Raw genomic sequence first — 23489 nt, forward strand, 5'->3', positions numbered from 1 at the left:
CTCCGGCCAGGTGAAGAGAGCAGATAAAACATTTAAAAACTTTCCTCTATTCAACAATTACTTTTATTTGTTCGGTGATCGCGACTTCGTAATATATGCTGACTTAAAAAGATTTGGCCGAGAATTAACTCTCGGTGATAACCGGCAATCACAAGAAAGCAATACAACCTCACTCATATCTGTCATGAAACGTGAATAATCCAATAGCTTTCGACCGGGTTATATTTTTATTCACAATGGTCTCAAGGTTTACCACTGTTAGCACCGGCGCGGCAAAACATTTTTGCCAATGAAGTTTGTTTTTAGCGTTATGGAAGCCGGACTGAACGATCGCAAAGAGCAGCTTTCACGCTGGCCGTCTTCGTCCAACGTAATCTTTAATCAGGCAGTAGTCGAAGGCGACGTGGCGAAGGTGAAATTCTTATTAAAATACGGCGGAAACCAAATTTCAGTCAACGAAAAAAACAAATTTGGCTTGACACCGCTGCAGCAAAGCTGTCTCGAGGGAAACATAAGACTTGTTATGATACTTCTGGATCACGGCGCAGACATAGAAGGAAAAGATGACAAAGGATGGACAGCTCTTCATTTTGGGATCATTGCTGGCCATTGTAATATTGTTAGTCTTCTTATAGAATCCTGCGCGGATCTGACTTGCGTCGATTGCAAGGGCCGCCTGCCAATTGACCTCGCACAGAACGAAGACATGTTAGTTTTGCTGGCAACAGCTATGGAAAGCGCTGGATATATAGAAACTGCCCGTTTGTATTTTGAAAACTGGGGGTTGAGATCGCCCCGTTCTGATGCTCCGATGTCGCCTTTGTCGCTTCATGAAGATATGGAGATTCCCGAAATAGACACCGATATCGAAGTTTCTTTAAAAGATCAGGTGAAAACAGACTTCAAAGATAAAAATATCCAGGAACTTGTTGATAAAACTTCTCTCGATACACAGTTAGTGAAATCACAGTAACAGAAGGAAATGGATTTTAGATTACTAATTCCTCTCTACCTAGAGTAAATTCTTCGCTCCGCACCAAGATTTTTGACGCAAATGTACGATGAGCCGTTTAAAGCGGTTACTTCGCCAGGATAATAATCGGTTGACGCATATCAAGCTTGGCAAGGACAAAAACAAATTTTTACAACCGATATTTGGAGTCAAGGACATATTTATGACGAAAATTAAATTTCGCTCATTGACGATTTGATGACATGGGAAACTTAAAATAATATTGATGTAAATGAAAAATTCGGTTTTTGTACGGGGAGTTCTACTTTTAGCCTAGTAGACTTTTATAAATAGCGCAACCTTAAAATACTAAATGTGTAAATAATTTAAAGCGTTCAATATTTCTATAAAGTATTGAAGCCTTTAAGATTATGGGTACTTATATGAGGATCTGCGGTCACTTTCGAAATCTTATAAATTCGGTAAATGTAAGAAAATAAGCCAATTGTTGATATAAAACACCGGACAAACAATATTTGCGATGCATCACACATTTTACACATTAACATAATCTTTCTAAGAATTTCAAAAACATACGGTTAATTAAACTGAATCACAACTTCATTTTGTGGCGAGATAAGAATGATTTAATAATATTTTATCCTACAAGATTTGTTACAGCAGTAGAAATTCGAATTCAAGTAAATAACTTGTATTTACAATTTCACTGTACATTCTTCACATAAAACCAAACAATCTAAATTGTTTTGTTAGATTTTGAAAACTAGATAAAGAACACCACAGGTCACCCAATAATAAAACTACATGGTGTCACTGTTACCTCACGTCCACCACGGGTGTCCCAAACTAACATAACGGAGGCCATGTTGGTGTCCCAAACTAATCCTGTGAGAGTTGAATCTTTTTTCTTATGTATACACTTTATTTTATTCTAATAATATTGCATAGCTACAGTAATCTCGTACCCAGATCTCACTCTATTTTACACTGGCCGTGGGAGATCTGGGTACGAGATTAAGCTACAGGAAACGACGTCGAGAGGTCAGTCACGGGCGCGCCGACCTCGTTTCCAGGTCTCTCTCTTTCAGACCATAAGAACACGCACGATAAACGTCCAGTACCAAGCACGGGAAAACAATAATAAATGAGCACTACATTCAAACAACGTAAGCAACAAAGACATTACATCAATGATAAGCCTTAGGACAAATTTCACATTCATTGATAGCCTTTTCCACTGTAACGTTTAACATGATGTGTGCGCATGTGTGCGTACAGTGCCGACGCAACTTTTGTAGCTCTGTGAAAATTTGTACTTTTTCACTTCAACTATTCGTAATAAATCTTAAGCCGTCTACACACCACCTCCCTTGATTAGCCTTGCTATTTGCAGGTGGTGTGATATTTGTATATTTAATGTAAGAAATAAAGATGTTGTTGTTGTTGTTGTTGGTTACAGGAAACGTCCACATAACTGTTTTGCTGTGTTATGAATTTAATTTCTATGAGATTTTTCAAGTCATTAATTACACCCCTTAAAGAAAACGAACATTCAAATAAATAAGACAATTGCTACAAAATTTGCGTTTCACGCATTAAAGAGTAAAAACCCACAAAAAGAGACTTGTCCGTGGTATAAGGTGCTGCACTATGATCGCTCGTATCCCCCTAAAGTTTACTCTAATCTCGAGGTGAATCTAGTTTATTCGATATTTTCTGTAATTTTTTCTACAATTTCATTAGCCTGCGTGGCAAGCGTTTCCGTGCGGTTTCGGAGCAAAGAACGAGGAACAAAAATCCCGTTCCTCGATCCTTCTTCGCTCTGAAACCAAACATAAACGCTTGCTACGCAGGCTACAATTTCATGTAAAGTAGTTCCAGATGTTTTTGCAGTCGTTTAGCTACCACATCAAACAGAAGAATTTATTACATCAGGATATGCACACACTGAAAAATCGCGAGTTCTCTGTCGGCCAAATTTTTGCCGCTTTCTTACGTCACCTTAAGTGGCCGAGCGAAAAGAAAATAGAGCCTGTTGTTTGCAGGCCACTACCGGGTACCAGACGAAATTCCTTCGTAAGTGTTGCATACACATTCAACTCTCTCTTAACGGCCACCTCTAGGAGATGAACTCGTCCCTAGAACCTGCCTCTAATGATTCAAAATAGGCAGATTTAGCACAGACAATGCAACGTCAACCGTGGACGCTAACGCGAAAGCGAGGGTAAAGGGCTGAACGTGACTTCCGGTTCTCAATTTGCCGCTCTATCATTGGTCAAGTCGTTCTCTGCGTCCTGTCGTCATTGTTACGCTGTCTTTGCGAAATCTGCGTACACCTCTATTCGGCTCACTTCAAAATCTCTAGAGAGAATGAGTTGAAAGTTTGGCTGCGGTGATTTCTGGGATGGTTGGGGTGGACAAGCGTCTGTTATGATTGGTCGATCATATTCAAGGCAACCTTCACCCAATCATAAGTAACGTTTGTCCACTCAAGCGATCCCAGAGATCGCTGCACCGAAAGCTCATACGCAATTCGTCTTTATAGTTTCTGAAGTGGGGAATAAGAAGCACAGGTGCAGGTGCAGGTCCGCTAAGATACCCGTTAAAGAGAGGGCTGACTGCATCTTCTTAAGCTACTGATAATTCTTGGAGAAATTTAAATCTATTGCAGTTACTAGGAAAGCATATCTATGACTTGTCCAGAAATTCCGTGGTTTTCTCTTCCAAGATTTATCAATAAATTTGAGAGCGCATGTAACGCAACGTTCCTTAACGCTAACCTTTTCCACATGACGTCTCGACTACAAGACGTTGGCTCCTTACTAGCGACGTCTACTTCATTTGAACCCGTTAATGTTGGTTCAGGGTGGCTTGTGTGACAAGCAATATTTCTAACCAGTAAATACCCGCTAATTACTGGATAGAAAAACTATGCGACGACCACTGTAGTCTGAGGCGAGTCACGATCCATGTAACATTTCAGAGGTCCTCAAATATTCATTCGGCTTCGACTGGACTTCTAGGAGCAGGCTTGGCTATTCGTTTACCATGCTCATAATTCATTAGTTTCTGGCCGACTAGATATCTGAAATTTAACCCAAACAGATATTTCTTTAACTAAAAGTGCTTTAAGGCATTCATAACCTGAGATCAGACTCTATTTTCGTTGCGCTTTGAAAATTACATTCCGGCGAGCCGTTAGAGAGAATGTATGAGAACGCTAAAATTGGGCCTGATCTCAGGTTAAGGCATTCAAGACAGGTATTCAAAATGGCGGATCACGGGTAAAGAAGACGTCATAAACCGAATGACATAAAGGACTCTGCTGATAATCATACCTTTTGCAGAGTATTTTTTAACGATTTGATTAAAGTATACTCCAAACTGGATTATTATTCATCATTAAAGCCATTTCTGACTTGCTCGAAGTGTCATTAGCTACGGTACGAACTTCCTCTTTATTGTTTAACTGTTAATTCTCTTTTTAACATGAAGGGTTTTGCCATTGACTTCACTTTGAAAGCGAGTTTTATTTGGAACTCGGAAATAATCTATATTAAAAGAACTTATTGCAACAAAATATTCCCAAGTCATTCCCTAAAGGATATAATCCAAGGAAGGAATACGTCTAAACATAACAACAAATGGAATATTGAAGAACTTTAGTTTTTGTTTGTTCCCAGAACTCCATTGCATAGCATGGTTTTTGCTTTACGTGTATTTTCACCAAAGTTTCTCACATGGCGTAGGAGCGAGTATAAATAAAGTAAGCAGGAAAGAAGCGCCTTTTGGGGGACTTAAATCTATTTTTCACAAAAAACAAAATGAAACAACCTGCAGAGAAACACTCCGGTAAAACTGAAATTTCACAAACGTGATAAAGACTTACCTCTTGCTGAAACCTCGAAAGACTTGGAAATAATCCTCATAACTATTGTACTGAGTTTTACGAATAGTCTTTCACGCACTAGCCTTTATTTTAGCCTTTAAGACTTACCTTTCGTTTTTGATGCGTTCGTACAGAAGTCGAAATTGCCGTCCTTGGAAGATAAACCCTGCAATAAGGATAACCATGGCCAACAGGAAGGGGTAAATGCGACGAAGACAGAACAGCGAAGTCTCTGGTGATCGCACTGAAATACAATAGCAACAGTTCAATAGAGAGGTAGAGATACTTTGGCCAATCACACAGACCGGGATAATCAAATGAACCAATCAGAAATCAAAGAAATGTTTTGTAGCCACCACTAAGCGTCACTATCAAGTTGAGTTTTCAAAAATACTGGGCCCAGTTTTTCGAAGGCCGATCAGCGCTTACCAAGGTAAAATTTTAAATCTGGGTTTATTTTTCTATTGTTGAAAAGCATTTTCTCAGATAATTTCCTCTGTTGTTTTTAGACCGTCCATCATCAAATTGTAGACAAAAAGAATTAAACTGAATTGACTTTTAAAGGCCATTTGCACGATGATGTCATTTTACTACTACGACCAGAATCCTTCAAAGTTTTTCTTTCTTGTGCAAAATAGGGCTTTTGTTATTTAACCTCGCTTGGATTACCAAATTTAAATATGACAGGAAAAACGAAAAGGATTTTGGTCTTAGTAGTAAAGTGACACCATCGTGCAAATGGCCCATTTTAATCCGTAGGGCTCGAAATTAACGCTGGCAAACTCGCAAAATGCGAGTGATTTCGGTAATCTGCGAGTGAAAAAAATGTCCACTAGCAAACGTTTGCGAGGTAGAATCATCCATGTCTCCCAAACTAAGGGAAAGAATTTGCCAGTAGTCCCACCAGTTTGCTAGTGGAAAAAAATCGTACCAGCAAAACTTTGCAAGTGCACTAAGAAGTTAACTTCGAGCCCTGAATCCTGTTTTTGAGCAACCTGGCCCCGGACATGAAAACGAAGTTTCATTCGTACTTACCAATGAGAGGAACCACTCCTGCGGCGATGACGTAAGGGACCGTAACAGCCAATAACAGACAAGTTACAACAGGTAAGGTCACGTGACGAAAGATGAACATGACGTTGATATTTCTAACGCCGTCTTGATAAGCCTAAGACAAATCAAACAATACAAAGTGACACAACAAAAAAGAAAAACCTTTTGCGAAATCACCCTACTTATGTGTCCACTGCTTTCTTATCTGCTATGCAGAGTACAACTATTGCGAAGTTATAAGTTAATGAGAAGATCATAAAATATGTCAGCTTTTGACGGAAAAGAGCTTATTGGGATTCCCAGGAATCACTTTGAGTAGACTATAAAACGTCCACATTTGTGTTCTGGCTGTGGCGAGAAAAAAGCGAGGATATGACTCATATTTTAGGCCTGTCCTGCGCGTTCACAACGGTCTTGAGTTAGATAGACGGGCATTCATCTGGGCGAGAAATCATCCAGTATAAGCTCACAAAGGCCTGATCAACAATGGCGCACAGACTAGACACGCAACAGACAAAACAATGACATTAAAACCGTTAAAACAAAGGTACACTGTAAAGCGGCCCAGACATGTGGTACCTGTTCCAGATTTCTCTTGAGCCACCAGTTCGGTCCCATCATGGTCACCGCACATATGATCTTCATATGGAGCACGCCCAGAGCCCAGTCCTGTGAAAACAAAAAGAGATAATTGATTCGACAAAGCGGAAACTGGGGGCCTAAAAACACATGACCGGATCCTCACCTGCCACGGGAAGAACAAAGGGGTTTGATCAAGAGGGACTCGGAGAGGTGCTACCACAACGAGCTCAAACAGTAATCCGAGAAGTAAAGGTACTAGTCCGATAAGTGCAAGGGCTACGATTACGCACTTCAGTCCCTGCGAAAATGCAAAAACAAACCATTTTTAAACTTGATAATTATCGCAATTTTAAATTACTTCAGTGACTCACGGATACATACCAATCGTACAACAGTTACCCAGTACGGGGAAAAGTCAATCAGCGCGAGAAAAAGTGTAACTGTAACCCAGCGCGGAAAAAGTAAAATTGTCAATTAGCGCGGGAAAAAGCGTAACTGTCAAGCGCGAGAAAAAGTGTTATTGTCACCATGAGCGGGAAAACAGAAAAATGGTGCAACTGAAGTGGTACCCATCGCGAGAAATGTGTAACTGATGCAGAGTGCAGAAAAAGTGTTAAGGGTGCCAGACGCCAAGAAAAGTGTGCCCGGTGACAAACGCTGGAAAACGTAATGGGAGAAAATCGGGGAAAAATTTTAAACACCCATCTTTTGTTTCTGATCTAGAATTCGAAAGTAATAACCTTTATTGAAAGTTTGGTACTGAACTTTTCTCAGAGTACTTACCAAAAGAACCCACTCAAAGACTTTGCCTGCCACACCCTTCCAGCCTAGAGGTACCCAGGAAAGAAGCACACTTCCAATTCGACAAACAAGCCATATAAAGTAGAGACCACAGGCAGCAGTGTACAGCTCATGAACAGACGCGTCGCCCATCCATAGCAGCATTACACTGCGACCAATAAAAACTGAAATAAAAAAAATAACAAGAAGCAGCACATGTTAACATTGAATGCTGTGATTAAGTTTGATCTTAAGAGGCTATTTACAGGTTCACTGGTCTATGTTTCACATTGGTTGATACTGTTCAAGGTGGCTCAGACTTTAACATTACACGCCTACGTAAGACTGCCAAAAATCTAAGTTTCAAACTGTAGTTCAAACTGTGTTTGAACCTGTGTTTTACATGAGGATTTACGAGGCGACGCCCCTTTGTTCTTTTGAAACCTAAAAAAATAATGAACGAGTTGTAAACTTACCAGGTCCAGTCAAAGTCACAAAACTTGCAAAAGAGAGTGATAGACACATGAACACAACAAGCAGCAGAATCTAAAAGAAAATAAGTCCTAATTCAATACCCGCTCATCATTGTTTCGGGTTAGGTAGCCCGTCAAACCACTATGAACAAAACAAAACTAGAGTCACTTTTACGGCAAACGTGAATTTGTACCACGTGACCACATTTTCCCTTTACCTGTCGTTTACTGTTCATTACATCTATTAATAGTTTCACGCGAGTTTTATCCATAAGAATTACTTTGGACTGTTTTTATCTACTCATTTTCTATTTTAAGAATTTCTCAGCTTGAATCTGACGTTTGCCGTGTCCGTGAAAAACTGTGGATCCTGTAAACTGGGCACGGGAGGCCCTCGTCTCCGTCGCAGCCGCTCGGACAGGAGTCACGCCCCGCCCCAACGCCTTGGGGGCGGGGAGCATTACGTGACTCCGGCCCGCGCGGTTGTGAGGGAGACTGGCCCCAGTGCGAAGATGGGCTTTAGGGTTGGGGGTAATATGGCGAGGAATTTTTACAAACTTTTAGGTTAGAGAGGTTGATTGTTAGTATGAAAGACTTATAGGAGTTCAGTTGCGTCCACATCCCGTTCACGTTTAATCACGGTAAGCTTTTGACGAAGCCCCCCAGTTTCTTTATAAACTAACTCCTTCAGTCACAAGAGAGACAGACAATCCAATAACTTATTCACGTTTCGAGCCAACGTTAAGCGCGAGTGAATAAGTCGCAGTTTAACTCCTTTACACTTCAGACTGGAACAGACGATGTTTCATGAGATTTTTTGGCTAAACAATGCTAAGCACAGCAATCGATAACATAGTTAATAACAAAATCACTTAATTTTTTACCATCGAGACTTTCCTCGCTCAAAAAAGTCAACTTGTGAGCAACTAAACTATAACCCTATTATCCCCCGTATGCCATAACAAAATATTCCTTTTAGAAGCACACGGCCACACAATCACATTTTAAAGATGCTAGGGAGCTTAAGCAACAACGACGGCCAGGGCTACGAAAACGTCACTTAAAAAGTGAATTCGCGCTGCCTCAAACTTTATTGCGCTTATTCCATCTTGTTTAATTCGTCAAATGCTGGAAATATTTTTTTGGAGTTGAGTTCTAAGGACTGTATCAAAGTTCAGGAAAAGAAAGAGAAAGTTCTTGTCTTTTACAAAACGTGAAATGAGGCACTTTCACGTTGTAGTCGTGCAACGACGGCAAAGCAATGTACAAAAAAGCGTGATGCACGTGCAAAGTTGTTGTTTTGCTAATATAAACCTGTAACTTTTTTGTCGTTCTTGTCGCCGTCGCCGTCGTCGTTGCTTAAGCTCCCTGCTGTCATCAACAGGGTGACGAAGTTTTATAATAAAATACCTTAACAGTGAACATCGGTGGTCTGATGTATGGTTGAAAACCAAGAGTAGCTGCTCCTCCCGCTTCACCGGCCGCAGGATTACCATGCAGTATAGGTTGAGCCTGTACTGCATTCTGTCCAGCAGCATCACCTTGCTGGACATTGTTGACATTCTGTTGGTTCCGTTGGTTGGTACGATTGCTCAAATGCAGACCATACACCTAAAAGCAACAAGTTCGTGAGACATTTTAAAATCAAAACAGACTATTTGGTTTTCTCAGAGAGTACAGCGAGCTAAACACGCGAGTGTACGGGAAATTGGCTCCCACGAGGAGACGCAACACCACACGCGTTCAACTTCCTCCCGAGAAGCGCATTTTCCTTGAGCTCCCTACTCTCTTACGCAGCTGTTCTGTCACGCTGTCGTAACGCAACGCTCCTCCCCACAAAAGGCCCGTGGGTAGGAGCGTTGCGTGACAACACTAAGAAAGGCTACCTTGGAAACAATGCGCTCCCCGAGTTTGCTCTCTTTTCTTGAGAGAGAGAGAGTTCTAGAAACTATTTTCACTTCAGTCTTTACAAGAGAACAAGACAATACATGATTGGTTCTGAAAATTGTGTAGAGGAGGCTCAATAGCTGGTATTATTTCAGTGGCTTTGGAGGCAACTAAAGGAATCAAATGATCAACTTACATTTTCTGCACCATCCAAAGGCACATCTCCCAGAAGATATGATCGCAGGTTTCTGCAAACAACAAACAAACAATAAATAAAGAAATACGTATGTGTATGTGAAAAGGTACATGAAGCCTCTCTTTTTTTGGATATTAATCGGGCAGCAGTCTTGTCAACCATCAGTTTTCCAAGTCTTAATGCTCACGCGGACAAAACGGAAACGCTTGTAATAATATTGCCTGTTCCGGGCATTCATTATGTGAATGCCCAGAACAAACTAGTTTTAATAAAGGAGACAATACTGCTCAAATAAAGCAGATAGTTTGAAACTTACAGCAGATACGCAGCTGTTACTGCCCAGCCATGCATAACATTTTTCAGCCACTGTCGAGTGTGGCCCTGCTCCAACAACGCCGGCAAAACCACTTGAAGAAGGAGCAACTCAAGTGAGAGCTCGCTGACTGGGACCTCACTACAAGAAAACAGAAGGCTGGTTACTGCCAGTGTACTGCCAAAAAGAAAAACAAACAAACCAACCAAACAAACCTTTGTACCACTGAATGTACATGTAAGAGCACAAGCTTCCGCTGAGTCAAAGGAGGGGAGGGGAGGGGAGGGGCGCCAAAGAAGATGCTGTCAACTTAAAGGTAAACGAAACAGGGACTGTGCAAGAGTGATTGACATCAATGTTTTCCTAACAGTACCAATGCATACTTGAAATACAAAAGGTTATGATCACCAAAGGCACAATGCTTTGATCTTTTATCAAATTCTCCCAACTAATTATTTAAGGAAATGTATGGAGATCAGACAGGAGAATTTGTATGTGGATCTTGGGGCATAAAGTGTACTAACTGACCTAGACAACTGAATGTTGTAAGGAAGAAAGGTTGGTAACAGCCACTTGATGAGTCTGACAGGAAGGTGCATCATCAGTAGAACAGTAGTGCCAAATACAACCTGACAAATAAACAGAAATACAACTAAGGAACCAGATTAAGCAGAAGACAACAAACTTACCCTATAGTGTAGGGAGGGGGGAGAGTGAAAAAAAAGAATTCACTACCAAAAATAAGACGTGATTCACATGTAAGTCCTGGAGCCACAAAGCTCTCAGAGGCCTCTCTTTTCATTAGCCTGCTATTATTTCTAGGAATAAAGACATTATTTTCTCAGGTCATTCACCTACTTACTGTTTTATCATTTAATTAAACAACCTGTTCAGAGAGCTTTGTGATGCTCCTTAGCCTGAGAACAGTCTCTTATTTTTCTTTTGCGTCACAGTAGATCAAGATCACACATTTGTAAGGCACGAGTGGCGAAGCTGCGAGGAACAAGGTTTTTTGCATAATTTTACTTTTCTTGTTTGTGGTGAGTAGCTCTTAGAAAGGAGGATGATGACTCGCAGTCTATGGAGGTTCTGCTGTGATTCACAGAAGGTGGGGCAGAAAACACAGACAACAACATATTTCCCCCTCCTTCCCCTTCCCTATTATTTGTCTTTTTGCATAAGGCCCAATCTGTTAATAGATTATACTTTCTACTCGACCCAATCTTCATCTCCTTTCAATGTGAAAGATGGCAAGTGCAGGAGATAATTGTGATTGTTGCTGGCCCAGAAATACCCTGGGTACCAGAGGTTTTTCTCGCGCGCGGCGGGAATTTTCAGTGTTGGCCGAAGGCCGACACATCTTTGGCCGTAGGGTCACTATAATGACTTGACAGAAACCGGAAACTGTGCTAGAAAAGTCTCTGGCACCCAGGGTAGCCCAGAAAAAAACTGAGGAAAATCATCTTTAAAAAAATCCCTTGGAAAGCCTCAAGTAAAATTGAACCAAATCACTTACCAAAGAAAGCAAGAATCTCCTTAAATGTCTGTAAACTGGAAGACGTATCATCTACAAATACAACAAAAATTCTTATAATGATAATCATGAAGAGCAGGAATGCGGATTTTAATCCTGCCATGCTTAATTCATTGCATACAAGCTCACAAGGACACTTTTATTGGCTAATGTGAATCTTTTGTAGCTTTCACACAAAATTTGAGGATCATTAACTAATGATAATTATCTATGATATATCATTCATCTTTGTCTTGTCTTATTGTTAAACCCTATTGCTGAGATGCTCAGTCAATTACCTTGAAAGGAAATCTTAAGCATTACATGGCAAACTAGAACTTTATCAGGTTTCTTTCATATTTGACAGTAGGAATACAACAATTTCTTTTTATTTGCAGAATAAGGACACGATAAAGTTGTGTTGTATTTGATTACAGATCAGAGAAATGGCTCACCTCCTGGACTGGGTGAAAGTCAGGGTCATTGAGATTTTTCAAGAACCACAGGACACCAGGTCTGAATACCTCTCTTAGAAGCAGTACAAATGATGCAAAGTAGAACACGTAGACCATACCAACAAGCCAGTGAAGAAACATGGCTGTACCTGAAATTAGGAAATAAAACAAAACAGTACAATCAATTTCAGCTAGTTTGAGGCACTATTCGAATAATATCCTAAGAAATTTCTGCCTTCATTATGGGCAGAGTTGTGGCAGAAACAGTTTGTACATTAAAAGAGTCAGAGTCATACCGAAACTTAAACTCCAAAGAGAAATGCATTTATTACAAGCCTAAACAGATGAAAATGGTTTTCTTATTTTACCTGGTGCTGAGTCAACACTTGCAAGTCTGTCCTTTAATGTAGCTCCAAATAGGGACTGGAAAACAACAACAACAAAGACATTTGCTTAACCCTTGCAGTCAACACAGTGCAAAAAGCATGTACAACTAGAAAATGTGACTGATATCTTCAGCTTTCAAGAAATTACAAGTCAAAGCCTTAGCATTCATTCAACCTTTTTTTTCATTTGCTTGGTACTTTGATATATCGGGGTTTCAGTGTATCCAATTTTATGATTATACAGTTTGTTGGTTATCACTACCAACAAAGTAGCGTCACAAAAACTAAACTCTAGGGTGCATCCACAGCACTTTCCATGGATGATATACCAAAACACATTATCATTTCATTAACAAGGACCAATATCGTTGCATGTCTGCAGGAATGGAGAGGTACATGTACTGTAATAAAAATTTTTGATGGTACGTACTTCAGGTGGTTCAAGGAATAAAATAAAACGCATATGAGTGATCATGACGATGATTATTTGATTTATTCAAATGAGGGCAACTTGTAACTTACCAAGGAACATACATCTAGCCACCACCCACACACCAATGGGAACAAACCAATTTCCACCAACATCAACAATGAAACCTACAAAGAAAGTTCAATACTTCATTATATTTGTGCTGGAAATTCTTAAGGATTCCATCCAGACGTGTGATAGAATGCACATGGCATTTCCAACATTCACAAAGAAATTCCTCTTTTCAAAAGTTTACTTTGGACATGCTAGTTGTAACTCAGGTTAAACTGGACAGTGGACACATAAACTGTCATCTCTGTTGAACGATAATAGAGTTCTAAAGTGTGACGTCATAAAAATATATTAAATTTCTGAAATTATGGGATTTGTCAGGATATTCTGAAAGAACAACATCCAAGAGGCCTACTTGCCAATAATTAGCATTTTGGGGACCCCCAAAAAATTTAGAAGGGTTTTAGAGTTATCAGAGCATAACTGGGCTAAGATCTCAGAAAAAATTTGCTCCAAAATGCTAATTTTTGGCAAGTGGGCCTCTTGGACATTGTTCTTTCATAAAATCCTGACAAATGCCATAATTTCAGAAATTTGATTTTATGATGTCATCACTTTAGAACTCTATGAAAGTTTAAAGATATAATAGGTTTACAGAACATAATAAACAAACCACAAAAATGTAGTGTCTCAATAATTACAGTAAATTACTTACTTTTACCACTACATAACATAATCCCAGTATTCTTTTAGGTCTGATGAGAAAGAAAAAATCAACCTTGAAAAGGTGCACAGTAAATGAATTGTATAAATTACACTGTCATTATGAGAACTAGATGGAAACACACTCATGTAAGGGTCAAGGTTCCTCCATACCAAAACTCTTTCAGTCTCATCATTAAGAAAGCCAAATCCAATACCATACCATTCAAAAATAATGTAATAAACAAAAAGCTCACTGTCTAGACTCTGTAAGAAGTCAAAACCAAGTTACCTTATTGGTAATAAATTTCTGTTTTGTTTGTTCCAAGTAATCTAGAAATTTACGCGTAAATCGTGAAATTTAACGCCCTTTTTTCATATTTTTCTTATTTAAATTGCAAAAATCAATCCCCGCGAAATTCTGCCGGGCCAAAATTTCGAAATTAAGTACCAACAACAAGGTGAAAGGAGCAAGATTTATAGTTTGAAACACAATGAATGAAAAGAAAGTAAACAAAATGATTCATACTTCCTTAATCCACAAAGAGATGCTACACTCTGTAAAGAAGCAGTCAAGGGAAATAAAAATGTCTGACAAGTATACCAATATAACTGACAATATGTAAAGAGTACAGAATGCATTTGACCGATCTCAATCCCACAATCTCTCCCTTTTTGCAAGATGGTGGTGATGTCATTTGGCACAGCCAAAAAAATCTGTGGGATGCCAGATACCTGTCCTAAGATCTGTTGGATCAACGACGGTTGTCCCATACAATCTCACTCCAATCTGTGTAAGGAGTGCATTCCTCTATGTTCCACACAGTTACAAGTAAATATTTAAAAGACATGATTAGTGTAATAATAACCATTTTCAAAGAGCAATTTTTAAAATGATTAAAAATATTCATAACACTACCGCACCTTGCTTAGTAATACATATAATAATATTTATCAAGACAAAATGCCAAGTCCAATCTTCCATTGATCAGATCACGTCAATAATTTGTACACTTGTATAACACTCTAGTTCTTCTATTGAGCACTCTGCTGATCAATGCATATGACCTGGTATATAATGAAATTTACAGGGCAGATATTATTTTCTGCATTATTATTCATTTGTTATTCAAGTATTCAGATCTGAAGGATACATGACACAGTACAAGGACAAAAGCAAGAATGACGTATCCCAAGACAGCAGTGAGAAGCCCTTCAAATTTAGAGGACTGAAACTGTCGGAAATAACAAATCAATTAACAACATAATAAAGCAAGTTCTTAGCTGACCATAAACAAAATGAAACTATGAGCATTTTTATACAGCATTTTGCATTTACAGGGAAATCATACACTCGGTTTACATTAATTTCTTGATCCACTCTAGACTGTATACCCGGTGTTGGGGGGGGGGGGGGGGGGGGGGCTCCCCATATGAAAGGGGTGGGGATGCTCGTTGTCTCCCTGAGGGGTATAAATTTCAGATTTTGGTCTCACTTAGGGTGTTCTGGGCAAAACGCCATTATATTTAGCCATGAAGGACTCGTTTAGGGTTGCACGTGAAAAAATATAAAAATATCTATATTGTCTGTGTGTTAACATGGTCTCTTTTAGGGGTCAAAAAAATCTTGGCCCCGCCCAGATCGGTCTCCTTTAGGGGTTTAATTCAAAATTTCGACGAGCATCCCCACCCCTTTCATATGCGGAGTCCCCCCTGGGACTGTATACAGTGTGTATAAGATAAATAATAAATTCATACAGTATTATTTTTATCAATTATTTAGCTACCAATCCTTGCATGGCAAACAAAATATTTTAGCTGACTCTAAGATGCCATACAACACAGCCATTCAAATGCACCCCCAAGATGTACAGTAAGATGTGTTTGAATGATTCAAATATAATATAAGAGGCATAAAGTGACACAAGGAACAAGAAAAAAATTAATCAAGCGCTTACCGCCTCTTCAAGAGAGAGAAGAATAACTGTGAACTGACCAATGTGGAAGGGACAGAAGGCTGCAGAGTAAATTAATGATGTGCTATTAAGATCCACATAGTAAAGAACATGTACAAATTTAAATAGCAAATTATCAGGAAACTGAAAAAAATTTCCAGGGATCTGAATATGTCAACCCTTAACCCCAAAGTCACAACAAGAACTGGAAGAAACACTTACCAAACACCAGAATGAATGAAGTGTTCAGAGATACCACCCAGAACACATGCTCCTGCAAAAGACAATTACTTCATACTCATACATCCTTTATAAGGTTCAATAAAAATCATTTTACAGTGTATAACTGATTCAAACTAACTTAACATGTCAGTAAATACAAGACTTAATCCTTGGTATAATTCAATGTTACTTGGTTAATGAGGTGTAAGCATGCATACTAACTTACCAAAAATACTAGAGACCCATCCAAGCCAAGCATCTGAGGAAAAAAGTATGCATTACTTTATTTAGACTGTTTTGCTTCCTCTTGTCCCAGTGTCTTAAGCTTTTCTTCACCCCCATGTATTTTCAACTCTTTGCTGGGCATTCACTAGGCTTCATTTCAGTAGGAATGGTTTCAGTGAAAACCGCAATGGTTAGTGAAACTATCCTAAGAAGTATAATGGTTGAGCAAGGTTTTCAATGAATTTTCTAGTCAACTTTGTATGGTTTAAAAGCATTTTTCTCTGACTGTTGGACTGAATCTTACTCATTCTGGTATGACTTGAAAGCTCTCTTCCCTGTGTAAATCGGTTTACTAATAATTTCTAGTTGACAGGCTTAGTAGTTAACCTGCACCCTGTTGTTCAAAAGGTAGATAGCACTGTCCAATGGATAAATCTCTATCCAGTGGATTAGACACTTGGTTTCCCATTATATACAGTCAAGTTATGTTTGAGCAACTGCATATGGGAGCTTGATCGGGTTACTGGTTTAACATAAAAAATCCTCACCCTTTCCCATGTGAGCTCTTCTGCTGCTCTTTCCCATTCAACAGGATGAATCCAATTTCCATCATCTGCAATAGAAATGAAACTTTTAAACTTCAAAATTCTCAAGTTAGAGAAAAAGAGCATGGGGCGAGGGAGGCAAGGTGGTGAGAGCTGGTGAGATTACTTGCCTGTCACCAATATGGCCCTCGTTCAAAACCCATTATTGACGCCATATGTGGGTCGAGTTTGTTGTTGAGAGGTTTTTCTCTGGGTACTCTGGTTTTCTCCCTCCTCAAAAACCAACATTTCCAAATTCCAATTTGACCGTGTAGACGAAGAATCACCATGTGGATGTACATTCTCTAAAATCATTAGCAAATAAATATAAATGGCATAAATACCACTCGTGATATTTCAAAATTGCCTCAAATTTCACTCCCCTAACAGCTCATGAAATTACGTATAATGATTTTTGAAATATCACTTGTGGTATTTATGCCAAATATAACTACTAATCATGCTATTACCTATACTAATAATTATAATTATTAATTATTAATACTAACCATCTCCATTCTGAGCTCCATTCTCAGCATCTTGATTAGCAGCATTGTTTCCTTCCTCACCAACATTCTCTCCTGCATTGTTAGCATCTTCTTCCCCCACATCCCCTTCAGCTGCAACTTCACCACCACCACCCGGGCCACCATCATTGTTGACCTGGAATACACACGGTACAATGTTTTTATCCATTAACCAGTCACATAGAAGTGGGTTAAAATGACTGAGAATGGTTTGAGTTTGTGACAAGATGTTTGAATGTAATTGAATGAAATGTTGCATCAAGCATTTGCTTTCTAGCCTCTCAAATGTACACTGTTAGCATGTGCCAAAAATGAAACTAAACCTCTCATTAAGTCTGTCTACAAGTCAGTGCCAAAATCCTTTTTCTGGGCTGCCAGCTATTTACCAGGATTTGAGTACACACCCTGGCTGACCTGTTAAAAAGCTATTGTTTGATTGGCCAATCAGGTCCAAGAGAATTATTATAAACGAGCTTCTCTCAATTCATTGAGCCCATTGAGGGTCAAGACCAAGGATCTTGGCACTGCTTTGCAGATGTTACTAACCGACTGCGGGTGTGATGCAGGCTAACTTATTGTTGAATAAATGAATTCAACATAAAGTTTGCAAAAATTTGATGGTAACTGGCATCCTTCACAGTACTTATTGCCTGTTTTCTCTTCAAGAATCATCAAGGATTTGAGAATACTGTTACCTGACTATACAATTTACACACCTGCAAGGTTAAAAATAATTTGAACATTTTTCCCCAAAATTAAAACATAATTTTGTCCTTATCATGTAGCTAGCTGTTTTGATTATGACTTGTTCCAAGAAATATTCTCACACTTTTTTTTTCCACCATGCTATATGCAAATACAAAAAGATGAAAATATCAACTCACTCCCTGAACTTGAGGAACAGGATCCACAACATTGGGTTCAAGCCAATCAGGACCTCCATTCATTACAATCTGTTCTCGCAACCACACCAAGCTGATGAATGCACATAATGTACAGGCCACCACAAAACAGCCTCGTATACAGTCGGCAAATAAATTTTCACTGCCAAAGAAATGTAAAGGATACATAAGTTTCAGGTAAACACTAACGTTCTGAACTCAAATCAACACGTGGAGGCCAAGATGCATTTTGAAACAATTTGCACTATCTCAAGTACATGAAAATCTAATATACTGCATGCGACTGGAGTTTAGAAAGCAACTTCCTGACTATATTTTCAAGTTAAACTTCATACTATTAAAGGACAGTATGTTTGTTGGAGACTAGGTCCGAGTGTATATGTTGTAGTTAAGTTTTCATGTCAGGTAATTTTTGTTTTCCTTTTGTGTTGGGTATGGTAATGTACATGTATGCTAATGAAGTTGAAACAAAGGAAAAATAAAGATTACCTGAGATTAATAATTACCAATACAACATTTACATAGTTGAGATTTTGATTGCAAGTAACTCGTACATGTGAGCGCAATCAACTGTGATTCAGGTTTTTGAATCTTTTATGTGATTGTTATGCAGGAGTGAATTAAACCTGTTGCGTTAAACTCAGTGACTTTCGACCTTGTTGGGGAAACTAAACTATTATTGCTACTGGAGGTATTCCCAACATGTTTTTGAATCATCCTTGTTTGTTAGATGGCCATGATTACATCTCTAATAGGCCAATGCTTTGCAGTTTTTTAAAAATGCAATTTATAAAAGTAAAGAGCACTGTAACCTATTCCCTTTTAAGTTAAAATGTCCAGTCTCTTGAGGGAGCCATGTGTGAAGGAATGCAGCACAAAAAATAGCTGGTAATTTGGCGTAATTTCTTTCAAGAGAGAGTTCAGTAACATAAACTCATCAAACTACTTACGTTGATAGCATGTCTAGAGGTAGAGTAAGAAGTGAATTGACAGATCCGGCAAAAAGACATCTGTATATACGATCTAAAATACAGCGAAAAGAGTGATATCAGATTAAACATTATTAAATATTAAATTTTCATTAGGGTTTTTAAAAACTGTTCAGCTAAATAGTTTTTCAAAGTTGATTTGGTTGTTTTTCAATCTTAATAACAATACTTGGGAAAACATTATTTTGTTTGTCAGGAAGCTATGATACTTGGCTAACATTAAGTCCCATAATGAGTAAAGGTGATTAATTGGCAATAGTAAACAATAGAGACCAGACCACAGTAGAGACTCGATATAATGAAGGGCCAAAAGACTGACAAAATTTGTTCGCTGCAATGAGGTTTCATTATATTGAGTTTCACTTTTATACATTTTACTATTACTGGGATAAAGAAAATTGTTTGTTGTATTGATGACTTTGTTACATGGAGATTTGTTACGTTGAGGTTCCACTACACCATGCCCCTCTAGACAATAACAATGAAATGATATTTAAAAGAACTCTACACTCACATGCTGTAATGGGTACCACTCCAAGCCACGCCAGGGCAACCAGTGTGTAATGAAACCAATACTTCAGAGCTCTGAGAATATTTTTTACTAACCCACCAACAAAGTCGCTGACAGGAAGTCTGTTTGGCATATCTGGTGCATAGACTTTAAAATAGCATTCATGGAAAAAATACATAAGAAATTATTAATATTATTATTGGATAAATGGCAACATACATGGGACAGTTATGAGCTCTATTTAACAATGGAGAGTTAGAGAACACAGAAATGGCTGGAAGATTTCAAACACTTATCAAAAAAGAAATGGCCAAACTACTCCCTAAAAAGATAGAAAGAAAATACAAAAAAGCTACTTGTATAATCTTTCATATTATAAAGTCAAAGACTCCTCCAATAATAAAAATTGTTTGCTTACTTGGTTTGAATGCAAAGTGATGGTTGCATAGTTCACAATATCTGGAAAAGAAAACAATGTTTTAATGCTCTATTTGGAAAATCTTTTAAACCAGTCACTAACTGACCAAAATCTAATTATCTCCATATATAAAATCACTGCTTCATCAAACACACAGAGTTCAAAAAAAGAGATGACCTGATTACCAAAGATAAAACTGATGAATTCTCCCCATCAATACCATACAATGGGTATTGGACATCAAAGTTTGGACCCTTTTTCCTCAATGACATTTCTCATGATTATTTTCCCTGACCCTGTCTACTTCAAAACAAAAACCAGTATCTAGAGTGAAATACAGGATTGCAGAAAATAAATTCAGAGCTTAAATATTAATAAAGAATATAATAAATTAATGTAGTGTTTTGTTACTAGTATTCTTTTGTTATTCAATGAAATGCAAATGAGTGTTCAACAGTTTTCTTCAATTCTTTTAAACTTTAGTGAAACTCGTGCTCTTCTTCCCCCTCTAGTTCCTCATAAGTAATGTGTAACTGCCACTTGTTTGTTGAAGAAAATAACAAGTAAAATAATTATATAAGCTACTTTTGATTGAGGGCAGGGGTGGGGTCAGGCTTTTTCTGTTTCCTTGAACATATCCCACTATCTACATGCAAGTCTCTTAAGAATTCTGTATGCAATTAAGCGTAAAATGTTTGGAGTAAAGCCTCAAGAAGTACATACAGTCACACTCGAGATTAAAAGGTTTACTTTATCATCTACTGCTAATACAAAAATGGACTATCTTCCCTTAAAATTAATGTAAGTGCACTTTAAAAAATAATCAAGTAGATGTTGTAAGCAGGACTAGAAAACAAATACAATTCTGAATCATACTAGGATGAATACTGGTTTAACCTAAAAGATTTTACCTAAAATCTTACAATAACAGATAAATTCAAGGAAGCTCAATACAGTTCATTAATGTCACTCCAACTAGAGGCTGTAAACAACATTAATGTTGACTTGATTTAAATACTAGCAATAATGCCTGCTTATGTTACTCTGAATGCTAAGGTAGAACAGGTGCAGAGACTTGCAAGCAGGTGGATTTTACGCATGCACAAAGACCAGTCGTCGTACAAAGAGCGCCTGACTTTGCTAGACTTACTTCCACTTTCTCTAGATCATGAACTTAAAGATTTGATCTTTTTTTTATAAATGCCTTTACTGTGTACCGATAGAGATGATCAGAATTATGTATCTTTTGTTTCCCATGATCGTACAAGACTAAGTAACTCCTTTAATCTTCGCAACCCTTTTTGCAAAACATCAACTTTTCAGGCCTCGTACTTTAACCATATCGTTAAACTATGGAACTATGTTTGTAAGCTAGCACCCCCAACCAGTTTTTCCTCGCCTACTGCCTTTCAACTTTTTTGCAAGTATATGAAATCAATTACCCCTGCACGTGCATGGACACTAGTCCCTGCATGTGGACACTAGTCCCTGCATGCACATGCCACTCGCAAATTTATTTTATTTTTTGTAAGAATGTTTGAGTATTCATTTTATTTTATTTTAACCTAGGTCTTAATCTAGGGGCGGTGCCTCGCATGGGACGTTAGTCCCGTTGCACCTACCCCTTTTGGGTTTTTGCTTCTTTTTTCTTTTCTTTTTTTTTTCTTTTTTTGGGTTGTATTATAAATTTATATTGTATATTACAAGAGGAGTACCCAATAAAGCTGTGGAAAAATAATAATAATAATAATAATAATATTAGATGATGATTATTATTATTATTATAATAATATTATTAATTTATGTGGATTTGCATAAGGATAAATATCATAAAAGTGAAATTTTTATCACTTACTCTTTTTTACTGTGCTTTAGCCAACGAACCAAGCTGCATAGAAAATGGTAGACATATTAAAAGTCTTGTGACACTGAAGTGAAGCCTAACACTAATAACACCCATTCAAGGCAAATAATAAAAACTTGAGGTGACTTGTTATAACACAACTACACTAACACAGTGGCAGTCAATTTTTTAAGGTATTCTTGAAGGACATTTCATTATTGGACGAACTTTTCAGTATTGCATTTATCACGTACTTAATATTGCCCAAGAATGATTTTAATCATCAGTTATCGTTGGGAAATCATATCGTCTCGATTCTGCTAAGGAAGCAAAAATTTAAGCTTAGATTAAGCGTAAATAACTACATACCAGTCTTGATGTATAAATTTAATACTTCCCGTACATATACAGGGATGGTACAGTGGATTTTCCTGAGTTCCTTCCGCTCGACAAACCCGGCAAATATCAACTGAGAAAGGAAAACATGGCGATTAAAACCATGGCGATTCAAACAAGCAGACGAAAATGCAAGTAGAGAGGGAAAAGAAATCGCCTTCATTTTCCAAGAAAAATGAAACGTTTGGATTTTTTTTCGTAAAGATCAGACCAGAAACAAGCTAGCTTATGACAGAGAATTGTGTAACTTTAAAGAACGTCGATAAAAGCATCGAGAAAGAGCTTTACCTTCGTGCGAATCCTCCATTTTGTTGCCATTAGTAAAGACTATTCTGGGTTGTGAAGCAATACATCTTGCTTCACTAAGTCCCAGTCTTCCGGCCGCGCTGTTTTTCAGTTTCTCTGCCGGTGATCACTGATCGAGTCTGTATGGAGGCGATTTTTCATGAGAAGGTACATTTTTCAGTCGATTTCTTTCTTCCTGTAAACTGGCAAATGTTTAATCTTATTCATAACGAATAGTTTCTGTTTGTTATACAGCAAGAAGGTTCTCTTTGTGCCCAACACTGCCTGAATGCTTTACTACAAGGTAAACTTTTTCTAATGTAAACCCGGTGAAAACCTCTCCTCAAAAAAGTTTATTTCCTGTGGATCAGCTTTAGATCGTTACTTTCCTCAGTGACTATAATTCATATAATGCCTATCTCTGTACAGTGGAAACTATTATAACAGAACTCTTGGATCGATGCTAGCTCTGAAAGACCGGCATATCTGGCTGCATATGACATAGAACCAAGTGCTACATCTTTTGTAGTTTTGGAGTTTCAATTTTAATCTAATTATTGAAGCTTGATCTCATTTTAATTCGATAGTAATTGTCTCTTTAGATGACAATCTCCTTTATCAAGGCATTTCTAATTAGATAACTTAAACAGTGAGCAAACATTATAAATGACTTCCTAGAATATAGTCCTTTTTTCTTGTCAACCCAAAGTACTTGAAGAAGATGTCAAATTTATTGTCAGTAGCTTTTTCCTGAGATAATGACTGGCAGAAGTTCTTAAAAATGTTATCAAAGAAGTCCAATAATTAATCCAAAAGATCACATCTTTTCACTCCAAAAATAATTTGACCTTATGATTTTTATGCCATTTGAAGAGCATTTTCACTTTCCAAGCTGGAATAACTATATATTGTGTTTTGTTTGCCATGTAAGTTCTTTCTACGTGATTGG

General features: G+C 38.0%; 3 protein-coding genes across 4 annotated transcripts in view; 2 read left to right on the plus strand and 1 right to left on the minus strand.

Annotated features, from left to right (window-relative positions):
- LOC140927479 (uncharacterized) lies at positions 1-1576 on the plus strand. Its single transcript, XM_073377139.1, has one exon. The coding sequence runs from the start codon at positions 290-292 to the stop codon at positions 971-973; it is 684 nt and encodes a 227-aa protein (XP_073233240.1). The 5' UTR covers positions 1-289; the 3' UTR covers positions 974-1576.
- Positions 1577-22616, minus strand: LOC140927476 (E3 ubiquitin-protein ligase MARCHF6-like). The gene is made up of 30 exons (XM_073377136.1): positions 22544-22616; positions 22229-22328; positions 21872-21904; positions 20017-20057; positions 19602-19745; positions 19049-19121; positions 18081-18240; positions 17179-17332; positions 16634-16698; positions 16087-16119; positions 15861-15912; positions 15642-15700; positions 14838-14918; positions 14213-14241; positions 13697-13736; positions 13023-13097; positions 12483-12537; positions 12115-12263; positions 11663-11713; positions 10675-10775; positions 10150-10287; positions 9834-9885; positions 9161-9361; positions 7754-7823; positions 7281-7462; positions 6661-6795; positions 6495-6584; positions 5898-6030; positions 4971-5106; positions 1577-4058 (listed from the first exon to the last, which is right to left on the minus strand). Exons 1-30 carry the CDS (start codon positions 22560-22562, stop codon positions 3971-3973), a joined length of 2739 nt encoding a protein of 912 aa, XP_073233237.1. The 5' UTR covers positions 22563-22616; the 3' UTR covers positions 1577-3970.
- LOC140927478 (ataxin-3-like) overlaps positions 22617-23489 on the plus strand; it is an 8329-nt gene continuing 7456 nt past the window's right edge. For both annotated transcript variants that reach the window (XM_073377137.1, XM_073377138.1), the window contains exons 1-2: positions 22617-22708; positions 22796-22844. In XM_073377137.1, coding sequence (XP_073233238.1) covers positions 22685-22708; positions 22796-22844 — 73 coding nt within the window. In that variant the 5' untranslated portion in view covers positions 22617-22684. The remainder of the gene's footprint in view (positions 22709-22795; positions 22845-23489) is intronic.

The sequence above is a fragment of the Porites lutea genome, chromosome 2, assembly GCF_958299795.1.
Source record: "Porites lutea chromosome 2, jaPorLute2.1, whole genome shotgun sequence".
Lineage (NCBI taxonomy): Eukaryota > Metazoa > Cnidaria > Anthozoa > Scleractinia > Poritidae > Porites > Porites lutea.